Source organism: Mobula hypostoma, chromosome 8, assembly GCF_963921235.1.
Source record: "Mobula hypostoma chromosome 8, sMobHyp1.1, whole genome shotgun sequence".
Classification (NCBI taxonomy): domain Eukaryota; kingdom Metazoa; phylum Chordata; class Chondrichthyes; order Myliobatiformes; family Myliobatidae; genus Mobula; species Mobula hypostoma.
The window spans coordinates 29894316-29911999 of NC_086104.1; the positions used below are offsets into that span (position 1 = coordinate 29894316).

Genomic DNA, 17684 nt, shown 5'->3' on the forward strand with positions numbered 1-17684 from the left:
AGAGTGTTGCTTTGACCCCAGCATCTGCAGAGTATTTTGTGTTAGCCGTACTTGAAGGGGGTTCCTTATGTCCAGTCTATTCCGCAACTTAGTTTGCATTGCATTCATTGCAGAAAACTCCGCTTTGCAGCAATATGATGTTGGAAATGGAAGCAACGTTTTCAGTGCTTTCGTGGCTATCTCAGGATATTCAGCCTTGACTTTGATCCAGAATGCCGGCAGAGACGTTATGTCAAACATACTTTTCAGCCCACTGTCATTTGCAAGCTCGAGGAGTTGATCTTCTTCCCGCGCTGACATGGATGATTCACAGGGGACATTCACAAATGGGTCACGAACCCATTCCTTTGCATGCCTTGGGTCATTTGCGTCTTGGGTCACTGATGACCTCGCGTGTGTAATGACCTCGTGTGCGTTCAAGTTCAACAGTAGGTGTGATAGGGAATGAGGAAAGGTGCAGCTGACTCATATCGTTTCATATCGCCAAACCATATCGTTTCCTTGCAGCCCGGTAGCACATGCTTTGCGGCCCGGTGGTTGGGGACCACTGAAATAGAACACTAGCACTCAGGCAACTGGCAGCTTAAAGTATGATCTCAAATGATGGAACCATTAGATTTGGAAGATCAAGATACCAAAGCTGGAAGAACAGAAAACTAATGCTGGAAGGGGTGACAGAAAGTGGGGGGGGGGGGGGTAAAGCCATGGATATTATTGAAAACAAGGTAAGAATCTTTATATCAAGTGGTTGCTTAACTGGGATAGAATGTACATCAGCAAGCACAGTTATAAAACATACATGAGACCTTGCGCAAGTTGGAACACAATTTTGAATTACCCAGTCTACAGAGGGCAGAATTGGACAAGATAACTGGTAGCTTATTGGAATAGTGAGGCATGATCTAACAAAGGCAGGGAAGAGCACTTCAGATGAAGGTGAAGCTGGCCAAGGGCAGCATTAAGGAATTGAAAATTAGAGTGTGGTGGGTGTTAGTCATAGTCATAGTCATACTTTATTGATCCCGGGGGAAATTGGTTTTCGATACAGTTGCACCATAAATAATAAATAGTAATAAAACCATCAATAGTTAAATAGTAATATGTAAATTATGCCAGTAAATTATGAAATAAGTCCAGGACCAGCCTATTGGCTCAGGGTGTCTGACCCTCCAAGGGAGGAGTTGTAAAGTTTGATGGCCACAGGCAGGAGTGACTTCCTACGACGCTCTGTGTTGCATCTCGGTGAAATGAGTCTCTGGCTGAATGTACTCCTGTGCCCACCCAGTACATTATGTAGTGGATGGGAGACATTGTCCAAGACGGCATGCAACTTGGACAGCATCCTCTTTTCAGACACCACCATCAGAGAGTCCAGTTCCATCCCCACAACATCACTGGCCTTACGAATAAGTTTGTTGATTCTGTTGGTGTCTGCTACCCGCAGCCTGCTGCCCTAGCACACAACAGCAAACATGATAGCACTGGCCACCACAGACTTGTAGAACATCTTCAGCATCGTCCGGCACATGTTAAAGGACCTCAATCTCCTCAGGAAATAGAGACGGCTCTGACCCTTCTTGTAGATAGCCTCAGTGTTCTTTGACCAGTTCAGTTTATTGTCAATTCGTATCCCCAGGTATTTGTAATCCTCCACCATGTCCACACTGACCCCCTGGATGGAAACAGGGGTCACCAGTACCTTAGCTCTCCTCAGGTCTACCACCAGCTCCTTAGTCTTTTTCACATTAAGCTGCAGATAATTCTGCTCACACCATGTGACAAAGTTTCCTACCGTAGCACTGTACTCAGCTTCATCTCCCTTGCTGATGCATCCAACTATGGCAGAGTCATCCGAAAACTTCTGAAGATGACAAGACTCTGTGCAGTAGTTGAAGTCCGATGAGTATATGGTGAAGAAAAAGGGAGACAAGGCAGTCCCCTGTGGAGCCCCAGTTATTACACATCTCAGGGATGAACATGATATCAAGGCTTCAAAGTTTGTGGATCAGTTTTGAATTATTTCTAACAAGATTGAACAGTAGACAATAGGTGTATGAGTAGGCCATTTGGCCCTTCGAGCCAGCATCGCCATTCACTGTGATCATGGCTGATCATCCACAATCAGTACCCCGTTCCTGCCTTCTCCCCATATCCCTTGACTCCGCTATCATTAAGAGCTCTATCTAACTCTTTCTTGAAAGCATCCAGAGAATTGGCCTCCACTGCCTTCTGAGGCACAGCATTCCACAGATCCACAACTCACTGAGTGAAAAAGTTTTTCCTCAGCTCCGTCCTAAACGGCCTACCCGTTATTCTCAAATTGTGGCCTCTGGTTCTCGACTCCCCCAACATCGGGAACATGCTTCCTGCCTCTAGCGTGTCCAATCCCTTAATAATCTTATATGTTTCAATCAGATCCCCTCTCATCCTTCTAAATTCCAGTGTATACAAGCCCAGTCGCTCCAATCTTTCAACATATGACAGTCCCACCATCCCGGGAATTAACGGTGTGAACCTCCGCTGCACTCCCTCAATAGCAAGAATGTCCTTCCTCAAATTTGGAGACCAAAACTGTACACAATACTCCAGGTGTGGTCTCACCAGGGCCCTGTACAACTGCAGGAGGACCTCTTTGCTCCTATACTCAACTCCCCTTGTTATAAAGGCCAACATGCCATTAGCTTTCTTATTCCCCTTGAAGTCAGGAGTTAGGGAATAGATTGCAACAGGTAATTAAGACATCAACTTTGATCTTTTAAACTATTTGTTGTAGACAATCTCGACTCATCCAGTGCTGAATGACAGATAAGCAATTTTAATATTTCCAAAGCAATGGAACAGTTAAGGACATCGAGTGTGAGGCAAAGTGGTCGTCATTAGTGTATTCAACGATGGAGTAAACAAGTTGGATATGAGCAGGTGTGGCTGTAATTAGTGGAATGACAGAGTATTTTTGCATGATTTTGCTGAGGGGAATAGAAAGGAGATAAGAATAAATTTTTGGGGAATACAAAGATAGTGAGTATGGTTAACTAGCTAAGGAAACCAAATGAAAAAAATCCCAACGAACGAAACTAGAGAAGCAATGAGACAGAATTAATTGTGTCTTTGAAGCCCATCAAATGTTGAAAGGCCTCAGAACAGTGAATGTGGAGAGGGTGTTCCCTATGGTGGGAGTGTTTCAGACCAGAGAACACTGCCTCAGAGTAGAGGGGTGTCCTTTCAGAATGGAATTGAGGAGGAATTTCTTTAGCCAGATAGTGGTGAATCTGTAGAATTCATTTCCATAGGCAGCTGTGGAGGCCAAGTCATTGGGTATATTTAAGGCAGAGAATCATATATTTTTGATTATTCAGGGCATGAAAGCATACAGGGAGAAGGCAGAAAAAGAAATGATAAGAGGCAGGAAAAGTAATGATTGTTGTGGAAGCAAGGTCAGAAAACATAAGATTGTTCAGTGCATGCTTTGGTACTGGAGTGGGCATGAGAAGGAGACAGACTAGAGAAAACAACAAACAAGTGTGTAAGTTCAGGGCTTAGACTGGCAACTTCACTTTACAATTCTGGCCTGAAAGGGAAGAAAAAGATGGCCACACTGTTCTCAATCACAGTGACTGTGCCAGGCTTATCGCCCATCTTGGATGTGATTATAAAAGATATAGAATGAGTGGCAGAACAAACTATAATAATAAGATAAAGAGTGAAAAAAATGAAGTCTTGAATTGCTTTATACAAATATACATTCTTTCTTCACTGTGAAAGTGCAAAATGCAGACTCATGGAATCTGAATTCTTGTGCAACATGTTCAATTTTTTTTCCACTACCTGAAATGAAATCTTTCACTTTGAACAAAATTGTTTAAGTGGTCAACACCAAGAACCTATTACATTAATATTACCTCTGCATGAAAATGCACCGACTTGCTATCTGCTATCTGAAGCTGTGATGTTAGCTCTGCCACTCTCATCATGTAGTGACTTTTGATCAAGTGTTCCCATGAGTCCTCATCTGGAATCTAAGAGTACAAACATGGAATATTCTTTCTTACAGAAACTTCAAGACCTGTTAAGTCATTTCAACTTTAAAAATACTTCATGCATTAACATTAAACCATTAGTCCATACAATGTCAAAGCTAAAATTTCATGCACTTTTATACATAAACCTCTTGATTTGACACATTAATCTCAAATTTTACTCCCCCCCACACAAATTCTTTTAAAGTTCCTTAACTTGGTCACAATCTAATATTAGTGCATTCACATAAGAAACTACAAGCATTCCTGGTACATTTAATTCAATTAACTTCGTAAGAGTTTGAATGGCGTCACTGTACCTCATTGTTACTTGTGTAAGTGGTCAACATTCCAACCTAACAACAAAAAACACATTCAATTCACGACAAAGTTCAAATTGAAGCTACAAAATACGTTAAATAGATTATTATATGGCAAACGAAATATCTAACTTGAATATGTATTTGTTTTGTAAGGGATCATCTTTAAAATAATCCTTTTTTTCCATGAGCAATTAAATACAAACCCCATTTCCAGAAAAGTTGGGATATTTTCCAAAATGCAATAAAAACAAAAATCTGTGATATGTTAATTCACGTGACCCTTTATTTAACTGACAAAAGTACAAAGAAGAGATTTTCAATAGTTTTACTGACCAACTTAATTGTATTTTGTAAATATACACAAATTTAAAATTTGATGGCTGCAACACATTCAACAAAAGTTGGGACAGAGTTAAAATAAGATTGAAAAGTGCACAGAATATTCAAGTAACACCGGTCTGGAAGACTCCACATTAAGCAGGCTAATTGGTAGCAGGTGAGGTATCATGACTGGGTATAAAAGTAGCGTCCATCAAAGGCTCAGTCTTTGCAAGCAAGGATGGGTCGTGGCTCACCCCTTTGTGCCAAAATTTGTGAGAGAATTGTTAGTCAGTTCAAAAGGAACATTCCTCAACGCAAGATTGCAGGGAATTTAGGTCTTTCAACATCTACAGTACATAATATTGTGAAAAGATTCAGAGAATTCAGAGACATAGTGCGTAAAGGGCAAGGTCGGAAACCACTGTTGAATGTGCGTGATCTTCGAGCCCTCAGACAGCACTGCCTAAGAAACCGTCATGCTATTGTGACAATTATAGCCACCTGGGCTCGGGAGTACTTCGGAAAACCATCGTCACTCAACACAGTCTGTCGCTGCATCCAGAAATGCAACTTGAAACTGTATTACGCAAGGAGGAAGCCATACATCAACTCTATGCAGAAACGCCGGCGAGTTCTCTGGGCCCGAGCTCATCTCAGATGAACCGAAAGACTGTGGAACCGTGTGCTGTGGTCAGATGAGTCCACATTTCAGCTAGTTTTTGGAAAAAACGGGCATCGAGTTCTCCATGCCAAAGATGAAAACAACCATCCAGATTGTTATCAGCGAAAGGTACAAAAGCCAGCATATGTGATGGTATGGGGGTGCATCAGTGCCCACGGCATGGGTGAGTTGCATGTATGTGAAGGTACCATTGACTCTGAGGCGTATATTAGGATTTTAGAGAGACATATATTGCCATCAAGGCGACGTCTCTTCCCGGGACGTCCATGCTTATTTCAGCAGGACAATGCCAGACCACATTCTGCACGGGCTACAACAGCGTGGCTTTGTAGACACAGAGTGTGTGTGCCTGACTGGCCTGCTGCCAGTCCAGATCTATCTCCTATTGAAAATGTATGGCGCATCATGAAGAGGAGAATCAGACAACGGAGACCACGGACTGTTGAGCAGCTGAAGTCTTATATCAAGCAAGAATAGACAAAATTTCCAATTGCAAATCTACCACAATTAGTATCCTCAGTTCCAAAACGATTAAAAAGTGTTATTAAAAGGAAAGGTGATGTAACACAATGGTAAACATGCCTCTGTCCCAACTTTTGTGGAGTGTGTTGCAGCCATCAAATTCTAAATTTGTGTATCTTTACAAAATACAATTAAGTTGGTCAGTAAAACTATTGAAAATCTTTTCTTTGTACTTTTGTCAGTTAAATAAAGGTTCACGTGAATTAACATATCATAGATTTTTTTTATTGCATTTTGGAAAATATCCCAACTTTTCTGGAAATGGGGTTTGTACATCATGAAACACAATTTAGATTATAATCTCACAAATTTCTAAACTGCCAGCATTTAAGACATTCAGATGTGATTCCTTAATAATTTGCTAATAAATTATTGCTCAATATAAAACTATGCCATAGGATTAATATGGCCTTGTAAGGTTCAATACTCTCACCCAATATACACAATGAACTAGAAGTGATTTAAGCATTTGGGCAATTTGTACAGATTGCAGGGGGTTGAAGTGGAAATGATAGATGGGATGGTAAAAACCAACTAGTTCCCTCTCCATTACGAGATCAAATATAGACATTTGGTTTGATTGTTATATCACGTTAGTAAAAAAAAAATCAATGAATCTTGGGCTGGCATATTCATCAAGAATATCAATAGGGGTAGGCTTTTGAAGTGTAACAAATTCGTATGAAACTGCATGTCCAAGGTCAATTTTAGGAAGAGTCTGAAATATTTCTTCTTTTAAAATAAAACTCAATTCAAAGTCCCACTGAATTTAAATGAAAAAAAAAATCACTCACTTGACTAGTACTTTGGATTGGTTCATTAGAGTCCTTTTCAACACGCTCCAAATCTTCAATTTTGGAAATAGTGCCATTTGTTTGTAGAGAATCAACTGAAGGCATCTGCCCAGAAAGTGTTAATCTGTATTGATTTTCTAAGTCATTTATACGCTGACTCTCCTTCTCCAGTTTTATTTTGGCTAACTGAGCCTCCAACATCCAATGCTCTTTCTCCTGTTCCAGTTTTGTTATCTTCTCTTGGCTTTGAAGCACCTGCAGAAATTGAAAAAAAATACATGGTTATAAGTTTCTTCTAAAGGTAACCATGCTATCTTTCAGACCAAAGGTAATGGAACAGGGCTGAACTGTTCATGTGCATGATCTACTATCTGGGAAATAAAGAAAGCTTCTCTACTTTTATTCCTTGCCCCACTACATTTAAGAAGCACCACATGGGAGCATCTATTAAGTCACTCCCTTTAAATAAAACTTTTCTGTACATTAATTCTGACACAAAAATCACTCTGTGATATTAGCTAATTTATAATCAAAAAGCAAAAAATGAAACTAAAAATAGAGTCTTGATAGTTCAGTTTAGCTGATGTCATATTGTCTTTAACTACACAATTTTATCAAAGGTTACTTTATGATTTCAACAGGATCAATAATTTCAAGTGTCGGTTTTTATACCAACACTTGAAATTATTGATCCTGAAGCAAAATTAGATGCACCTTTACCTGTTGTGAAAGTCCCTCGCGGCTCTCAGTGGAACTTAAAATGATCTTGCGATTTGCTAGAGCTTCAGCATATGGTACTGATTCTGGACAAGACTGTAACAAGACAACTCAATTGTATTACCTCCAATAATTTAATAACTCTACACTACAAAGCAAATAGTATTCAATGAACATTCCAAACTCTTCAAAACATAACTTCCACCAACTATACCCTTTGTCACTTCAAGCTCTTCTAATAAAAAAGTTCTGCATATTAAAGCTGACCATGGCTTCACCCACTGATGTTACCCAAAAATTACTTGATCAATTTCTACAATTCCCATTGTGTCTCCAAATTTACTCCACATCAAACACTCATTAATGAGCATAATGCAACAACCATTGTTTGCCTGTTACCCCAACAATACTAATGTCAGCATTTGTACATACAACACCCAAAATACTGCAAGAACTCAGCAGGTCAGGCAGCATTTATGGAAATTAATAAACAGTCGATGTTTTAGGCCAAGACCTTTCATCAGGAATGGAAAGGAAGGGGGTGGGGTGAAGAAGGGGTACATACAAAACAGTTCACATATTAAGTGCGTTATTCATACATTGCTTTTAAAATTCACTAAATTATATGCATCAGCCATTAGAAAATTTTAGCAATTTATTGACAGAGGTGACAGAGAAATAGAGAATAATGTTAGTCAAGGCCTTCATAATCCAGTTGATCACTACGTGGTGTTAAGTATCAGCTAATCTGTAGCTCTTAAATACAAGACATCAGATCTATACTGACATACATAAAAGAACCTGTTACAGATTAGAAAAAAATCGCAGTTGCTGCAAATCTGAGAGAACAGAAAAAGTGCTGGAAATATTCAAGTCAGGTAGCACCTGCAGGGAAACAGTTACCTTCTCTGCACATGTTGCCCAACCTCCTGGGTATTTCTACAATTTTCTGTTTTCATTTCTATTTCAAAATATCTAACTATTAAACAGGATTCTCATTAACAAGAGCACCATAAAGCACTTGTTCTATTCTGTGCTGTTTCCTTCCCCATTCCCAGCATTAAATGTATCATAAAATTACATGAATAAATTTAACATATTTATATATTTACAAACCTTCTTTAGAGACTTAATGTAAGCAGCTGCTTTCTTCTTATTCTCCAACATACACTCTGCTGAAAGAGGATCTATTACACCCATTCCTCTCTTTGAGCCATACACTGAAGGAGCCGTAAAGAAGTCCAAGTTGTTGCTGAAGAACGTACAAATCTGGAGACAAAAATATGAATCAAAACTATAAATTAATGCAAAGAGATACTACTAAGATTCATCAAACACAATACTTTTCTGTAACAGTAAAACATGCTCTAATCAGTGCTGTATCGCCAGTGTCTATCGGAATGACGTGCCCAAGCTCATTAGAATGAGCACCCGTCCAAATTTAACAGTACTGACACAGAAAATCATAATGAAATAGACAGAGTCACTTACCCACCATTCTTTGAAACAGTCATCCAGATAATATATTCATTGATATATAATCTTCTTGGCCAAAATATACAGTGAACAGTTTACTCCAATGTCATAAAAGTTTATACAACCCTATTTAGTTTTTCTAATCATCTGATTTGAAAATATATTTTTCCCCTCAATTAATATTTCAACAATCAAGACAAACAATATTTTCTTGCAATATAAATGCCAATGTAAGAAGAGAAGAGATGCCTTACTTCAATTATAAAGGCCCCTGGAATATTGTGTACAGATACAGTGGCAGGCAAATGTTTGGGCACCCCTGGTCAAAATTTCTGTTACTGTGAATAGTTAAGTGAGTAGAAGATGAACTGATCTCCAAAAGGCATAAAGTTAAAGATGAAACATTCTTTTCAACATTTTAAGCAAGATTAGTGTATTATTTTTGTTTTGTACGATTTTAGAGTGAAAAAAAGGAAAGGAGCACCATGCAAAAGTTTGGGCACCCCAAGAGATTTGAGCTCTCAGATAACTTTTACCAAGGTCTCAGACCTTAATTAGCTTGTTAGGGCTATGGCTTGTTCACAGTCATCGTTAGGAAAGGCCAGGTGATGCAAATTTCAAAGCTTTATAAATACCCTGACTCCTCAAACCTTGTCCCAACAATTAGCAGCCATGGACTCCTCTAAGCAGCTGCCTAGCACTCTGAAAATTAAAATAAATGATGCCCCACAAAGTAGTAGAGAAGGCTATAAGAAGATAGCGAAGTGTTTTCAGGTAGCCGTTTCCTCAGTTCGTAATGTAATTAAGAAATGGCAGTTAACAGGAACTGTGGAAGTCAAGTTGAGATCTGGAAGACCAAGAAAACTTTCCGAGAGAACTGCTTGTAAGATTGCTAGAAAGGTAAATCAAAACCCCTGTTTGACTGCAAAAGACCTTCAGGAAGATTTAGCAGACACTGGAGTGGTGGTGCACTGTTCTACTGTGCAGCGACACCTGCACAAATATGACCTTCATGGAAGAGTCATCAGAAGAAAACCTTTCCTGCGTCCTCACCACAAAATTCAGCAGATGTTTGCAAAGGAACATCTGAACAAGCCTGATACATTTTGGAAACAAGTCCTGTGGACTGATGAAGTTAAAATAGAACTTTTTGGCTGCAATGAGCAAAGGTATGTTTGGAGAAAAAAGGGTGCAGAATTTCATGAAAAGAACACCTCTCCAACTGTTAAGCACGGGGCTGGATCGATCATGCTTTGGGCTTGTGTTGTAGCCAGTGGCACAGGGAACATTTTACTGGTAGAGGAAAGAATGAATTCAATTAAATACCAGCAAATTCTGGAAGCAAACATCACACCGTCTGTAAAAAAAGCTGAAGATGAAAAGAGGATGGCTTCTACAAAAGGATAATGATCCTAAACACACCTCAAAATCCACAATTGACTACCTCAAGAGGCGCAAGCTGAAGGTTTTGCCATGGTCCTCACAGTCCCCTGACCTAAATATCATCAAAATACTGTGGATAGACCTCAAAAGAGCAGTGCATGCAAGACAGCCCAAGAATCTCACTAGAACTAGAAGCCTTTTGCAAGGAAGAATGGGCGAAAATCTCCCAAAGAATTGAAAGACTCTCAGCTAGCTACAGAAAGTGTTTACAAGCTATGATACTTGCCAAAGGGTGTGTTAATAAGTACTGACCATGCAGGATGCCCAAACTTTTGCTTCAGGCCCTTTTCCTTTTTTGTTACTTTAAAACTGTAAAAGATGGAAATAAAAGAGCAATCTTGCTTAAACTATTAAAGAAATGTGTCATCTTTAACTTTACGCCTTTTGAAAATCAGGTCATCTTTTACTCACTAACTATTCACAGTAACAGAAATTTTGACCGGGGTGCCCAAACTTTTGCACACCACTGTATCTTCCTAACTGTGGCAGAATGTATTTTCAACTAAAGCAGCACAGCCAAAGGTTCACCTTATTGATTCCTGAGAAGCAAGACTGACTATGAACAGAGATTGTACCATACAAAGTTTTAAAATGAGTAAGGGAAGTCAACACAGAGTTGATGATTCCCATTGCAGAAAATATAAAATCAAAGAGTCCACAGGAAGTATTGAGTTTTTAAAGAAGTGCCTACTCAATGGGTCTATGTGGACTTAGTTGCCAAATATGTTCAAATCAAAGATCAATAGATTTTTAGATACAAGAAAATAAATGAAAGAAAGCTTACTCTCAGAAAACAGTGCCAAAGTAGCTATAATTTTATTGAAGGGTAATTTGATTTTTTTTTTGTATGGTAAAATGCCATCAAAAATTTCTGCGTATGAGCAACTCTTCCTTTTCTAAGAAAACTTCAAAAGGTTATTATTGCTTGGGAATTTTTGGCAATATCCACAATGCAAAGTTACAGTTATCAAGCAGATTAGTTAGTGTTAGTCATTCTCAAAAGGAATTTACAAAATTGATGAATACCAGCTAAGCTGAAAGCCTATCTCTCAAGTGAACAAGAGGCCTCTGGAACAGGCTAGCTGCTTGCTTAGAAGCCAAGTTGAATTCTTTCAAAGATTTAGCCAATTTCTAACAGATCAAAATTCAGACTCTCCCCGTAACTCACATCTCTAATGTAAAGAGTCAAGCTTTGACATTCTTTTCATCAGCAGCTTCAACTTGTCAATCTGAAATGGATGTAGCACTTGAAGCATAATCTACCAGTACTGGTGCATCTTCCATTTTAGAATCTACATTTTTGACAATGAAGCTCAATATTGTTTATTGACTTTTTATTGACTGATTCTCTGCAACAGTTAGTCATTCTTAGTTTAACAGTCTGAGGTCTTACCAATTTCATCATTAATAATGCCAGTTGAGGAATACACATATTGTTTGCTTTCACTACAGAAGACTTTGACCTTGTCTGTATTATGTTTCATTTGCCTACAAATTATTGTGTAATTGATCTGTGTAATTCTGTCCACAAGGGAAAGAACAGTTTCTTCAGTTTTCACGGTTCTTTATGTTTGCTATCAGCAACATGTGTTTAATTAGCACTGAATAATTAAATTCAAAGCATAAATGCAAATGAACAGCAAGTCATTTAATCAATCCAATTCATCCACCCAAAGGATGCAAACACTGTAGACATCATTTCTCACTGGGACTGAATTTTGCAGTGTTGACACTGCAGTATTGTGCTGAATAGTTGCTTACACTCACATTCTTCCAATTAATGCCATATACATAACTATTAATAAAAGTATGCTTGAGACAGTGGATGGAAGTGGAATAGAATGATCACATTTGTAAAATGTGGCTTGCAAGTAAACTGACTTATGATCGGTAAATTGCAAGCTCCAATTAACTGGCTGGTTTAATGACCCCATCTTCCTCTTTGCAACTGAATAGATCTGATTTTGTTTGAGAGTGACCCTTCACCCCAATACAATTTTACTTTTGTCATGAATAGAATGATGCCCAAAGCAGATTTAAGTAGCTCACTGACAGCTAGTGTTATTTTATAAATGTAATTATAGTGAAAGACAGTATTCAACTGCTCATAATAAAAATGAAGATACTGCACTGAAAATTCTCTAGCTACAATTAGTTAGCCAACTAGTATGAACAGAAGACTGGCTGCCTAACAGGAAAGAAGGGATATGAATGGGTCTTTTTGGTTGGCAAGATGTATTTACCACAGGAATTGTTGTCTTGGACTTGCTTGAGTGATATGGATGAAGGTGTTGAAAGTGTGATAAAATTTGCTGATGGCACAAACTTACATAAGAAAGCAAGTTGCAAAGAAGACAAGAATGCTAAAAAAGAATATTGATAGGTTATGTGAGTAGGTAAAGATCTGGCAAATGGGGTACAATGTGGATAAATTCGAAACTGTATATTTTGGTAGGAAAAATAAAATCTAAAATGCAGAGGTGAGATATAGCTGGGTAATGCACAATTCACAAAAAGCCAGTATAAGAAGTGCAAGCAATTAGGAAAGCTAATAGAACATTATCAATTACTGCTACATAAAATTAATAGGACATTAGAGGGGAGGGGTTTAGTAAGCTTCAGGTAAATAGGGTTTAACGCGAGCAAATCTCAAGTAAAGCAGTTTCCTTAAAGAATTATGCAAATGCATTAAATGCATAGTGAGCAGTTTAGATCGGTTTATTAGACTGATACCAGTTTTGGCATATGACAGAAGGTTGAACAGAGCAAGTCTGTATGCCGTGGAGAAAAGACAAGTTATAGGAAGCCTAAACAACAGGAATTCTGCAGATGCTGGAAATTCAAGCAACACATATCAAAGTTGCTGGTGGACGCAGCAGGCCAGGCAGCATCTCTAGGAAGAGGTACAGTCGACGTTTCAGGCCGAGACCCTTCGTCAGGACTAACTGAAGGAAGAGTTAGTTATAGGAAGCCTGACTGAAAGGTACAAAAGCCTGAGTGGTCTTGATTTGGTGGATGCTGAGAGGGTGTTTCCCCTTCTGGAAAACTCTAAAACAAGGAGTCACTGTTGAAAAACATGTTGTCACCTATTTAAAACAATTGAGGCAATTTTTTTTTCCCCTCTCAGGTATTTTTGGAATTTTTCTCTTCAAAGTGTCAGTGAAAGTCCAGTTTTTCAATATTTAAGGCTGGAATAGATAGACTTGTGAGCAAATTGGGGAAGGTTTCAATAAGGAAGAAAGAATGTGGAGTTGAAATTACCAGCATCTGTCCTATGATCTTATTCAATGAGGGAACAGATTCAAAGAGAAAAGTGACCTACTCACACTCTCAATTTGCATTTTCATGATTTTCCTACATGCCTTTGTTGCAAGTGGTTAGTCAAGCATACACATAGAAAATTGTTAGGAACATTTCCACAAATAAAGTTAAGAAAAATGAAAGGTGCATTAACATTTCAAAAAGGTGTTTTCAGTTTTGAGTTCTGTACTACTTTTTTTCTACTCTAATGGATGAAGGTGTACACAGACAATACACTAAACAACCACCTTCTGTTCTGAACTCCCCATAAGGCTGGGCGGCTACTTGAGCAGATTACACACTTCAACTGGCTTTAAGTTGGTCTTGCAAGTTATAATTCAAATAATAATGTGTTTGCAGAGAAAAACACCAGCCACTTAAAAAAATGTATAGCATTTGCCCAATTTTGCAGCATTTTGTGGTCATGAATAGTTACCTTTCCTGTGACATTTGACAGTGCTACAATAGAAGATAAAATGCAGTCATTGGTAGTTTTAAGCTTCTGTGTAATGGTGGGTAGTTCTTGTTCCAATAAAACCTTCTGATTGTAATGTTTGGAAATATCTAAGGATTAAGAAAAACAAATCAGCTCGACAAATACTTTTGTCAAAAGACAGTAAACAATATTTTTTTGGATTTTAAAGCAAAAGATTTTGTAGACTTCAATGATACACATTAAAATTTATGATATATCCATTCCTACACAAGATGGTGAGTGTCATACTGATAGTATCACCACTTCAACAAGGAAAAAGGAGGGTCATTCTATCCAATAGGCATCCCTGTGGAAATCAGATCTTATGTCCACTAAAAATGCTCCCATCTTTTTGCAGAGTTAGAGTTGCTCTTGGTAGCCAAAGATGCATTGATCTTATCCTTGAATATACAGTAGTTCATTTCTTAAACACTCTACATGGGGAAATCTAAAAGATTCATGACTGTCCAGGTGTTAAAATCTCTTCATGATGGTTCTAGCTCCTCAAATTGAAATTATGATCCATAAATGTGAACCTTGAGAAAGATTTCTCAAGGGCATGATGAGATACTCACCACTTCTCTGGATAACTGCAGAGCCAACAACTCGGAAGCTTAGCAGCATCCAGAACAAAGACAGCTTGTCCAACACCTCATTATCTACCCAAAACATTCATTTCTTCTATATCATCTTACATCAATGTACATAATCTACAAAAAGCACTGCAGTTACATCCAAGAAACTCCAGCTGTACTTCCCAAACCTATAACCACCATCACCAAACAGGCAAGGACGAAGGTAACAGACAAAGGTACCATCACCTGTGGATTCCCCACCAACTCCAACATCTTCAGGGCATCAAAATCTGTTTCTTGTCATTGGACTTAAACTCTAGAGCTCATGAATCAACAGCACTGTGGGAAACTTTAATGAAATGACTACGAGGTAGATGCTCACCACCAGGAGGCAAATTTAAAAAATAGCAAAATATTAAGTACTTAAGCCAATTCTGAAATATTCCTGACATTGATTTCTGAGTGATTCAATATTGTTACTGCAATGGAACAAAGGCTACCAAAACAAACTGACATGTTATAATTCTGCATTAATACAGTAAAAATAGAGAGGCAAAGTATCAATTAGTAGTGTAAAGTTAGCTAAGCGGCTTAACTGAAGGGACTTTTCATGATTACAAGTCACCGGAGGTATGTGTGAGAATCACCAATTTATTAAGTTGTATTTAGTACCAAAAAAAAAATTTGACAATTAACCAATTTGCAACAGAACAAATTTGGACTGTGGGGCAATGTTTTCCAGTTTGACAGTAAGACAGGGACAGAAAATCTACCAGGAACATGCTAATAAAGTATAGTCCAAATGGAGCCAGGGGACAGAACAAAGGAGGGATAAAATATTTAAAAGAGCCAGTCATGGAATTTATATCAGAGTCCTATTCAGTCCTCAAATAATAGCAACAAATAGTTCAGCATGCAGGGAAGTAATAAATGAAACAAAGTATATTTTTGAAAGGAGGGTTAAGATTATTTTGGGAATTGGTAGATAGCAAATAAGATCAAAGAAAAAACATAAAAAATGAGTTCTGAGAGCGTAAGTGAGAGCATGCAAATGTAAATAGAAAGAAGGGAATCTATAGTCAACAGAAGAATGCGTAAAGAGAAAAGATTTGCACCACAGTTGCTCAGAGGGAAAGCCTCTGAGAATTTGACGAATGGACAATGACTGCTGCCTTTGTCAAATATTGCTTTTTTGTACTAAGTACAACTTAATAAATTGGTGATTCACACACATACCTCCAATGGCTTGTGATCATGAAAAGTCCCTTCAGTTAAGCCACTTGGCTAACTTTACACTACTAATCTTTCAAGGGCGATTAGGGTTTCTACTCTTGCCTGTAGCACCCAGATCCCAAAATTAAATTACAAAGTGACTAAGAATGCAACTTAAATCACAAGAGTGCAGTTTTGTTTTCAAAACATCTGGCTCAATTTTAAATGACTGAAATGTTCATAACAAACTGTTTATACATAGCTGCAGTTCACTGGACTCTGCTAGTGGTGGTATCACTTGCTGTTAAAATACATTGTGGAAAGGGCCCAAACAACAGCATTGTAATCTAAAACAACTTGGATAAAATTCAAGTTTTAAAAGGAACACTCTCCATTTCAAAATCAACTTTAATTAGAGATTATTGCTTAGAACACCTAGTTCTGAGAGCCACAGTCTCAAAATAAGAAATCAGCCATTTAGGCCGAAGTTGTGAAGAAAAACCTCCACACAGAAAAAAGTGAATCTTTGGAATTTGTCCGCAGAGTGGTGAGAACCATCAATTTTTGAATACAAATGATATCAAGAGACATGTGATTAGACCTGAAAACTAAAAAATTTTCCCCAAGAAAAAAGAAATCAGGCTCTAAAAGATCAGATAATATCTAAACATGCATACACATTATTTAAAACTATGGGCAAGATTACATTTTACCCAAAACTTGATTACTTCAATAACACCCTGACTACTGTCACATCATGTGAGGGTCACATGTCCTCATGAAGGTGTGGGCTTGAAAAATCAGACGGCTGGCCACAATAGCACATTCAGTGCAAAGGCACTAAATGGTATACTAAGAGGTGAAAAACTTTTAGAAAAAGTGCAAAAAATATTTATAGTGCATAAAATGGCAAAATAATAAAAATGACAAAAAGAGAAAATGCAGATACATGCCAGATCATGCAGATCAGGGCTGCAGCTCTAAACATTGGTCAGAAGTAATACACACCTCACCCCCTCTCCCCTCACTTACCCCAAAATGAACCTTTAAGAAGGGATCTCCTTACTTGAGGAGAAAAAGGATATTCCATACTTTGGAATTCTGGGAATTGTTACCATGAGCCAGAACAGTTACACAAAACCAAACTCAGGAACTCACATCCTTCTTCACAATCACGAATGTCCACATAAACATTCATCACAGTAAGATCACAATGACACTGCACAACAAAATCTATCAACAACAAAACATTTTCCAGGAGCTGCACTCTCTTCATCCCACAAAATGAACACTTTCACTGAACACAAAATACTCTGCAGATGCTGGGGTCAAAGCAACACTCACAACACATTGGAGGAACTCAGCAGGTCGGGCAGCATCCGTGGAAACGAACAGTCAACGTTTCGGGCCGAGACCCTTTAGCAGGACTGAAGGGGCAGAGGCCCTATAAAGAAGGTGGGGGGAGGGTGGGAAGGAGAAGGCTGGTAGGTTCCAGCTGAAAAACCAGTAAGGGGAAAGATAAAGGGGTAGGGGAGGGGAAGCAGGGAGGTGATAGGCTGGAAAGGTGAAGAAGGAATACGGGAAAACACAATGGGTAGTAGAAGGAGGTGGAACCATGAGGGAGGTGATAGCCAGCTGGGGGAGGGGGCAGAGTGAAATAGGGATGGGGAAGGGAGGGGGAGGGAATTCCCTCCCCCTCCCTTCCCCATCCCTATTTCACTCTGCCCCCTCCCCCACCTGCCTTTCACTGAGTTAGCACAGAGCCTGTGCCACCACAAACAGGCACTTCAAAAAAAAACCCACCCATCAATTGGGTCCCCTGTCTGAA

General features: G+C 38.7%; 1 protein-coding gene across 3 annotated transcripts in view; it reads right to left on the reverse strand.

Moving 5' to 3' along the window:
• Window positions 1–17684, reverse strand: part of ppp1r21 (protein phosphatase 1, regulatory subunit 21) — an 84552-nt gene that overhangs the window by 12764 nt on the left and 54104 nt on the right. For all 3 annotated transcript variants that reach the window (XM_063055624.1, XM_063055625.1, XM_063055622.1), the window contains 6 exons: window positions 14031–14158; window positions 8492–8644; window positions 7379–7471; window positions 6659–6913; window positions 4337–4372; window positions 3900–4016 (listed from right to left, as the gene is read on the reverse strand). In XM_063055624.1, the coding sequence (XP_062911694.1) occupies window positions 3900–4016; window positions 4337–4372; window positions 6659–6913; window positions 7379–7471; window positions 8492–8644; window positions 14031–14158 (782 nt within the window). The remainder of the gene's footprint in view (window positions 1–3899; window positions 4017–4336; window positions 4373–6658; window positions 6914–7378; window positions 7472–8491; window positions 8645–14030; window positions 14159–17684) is intronic.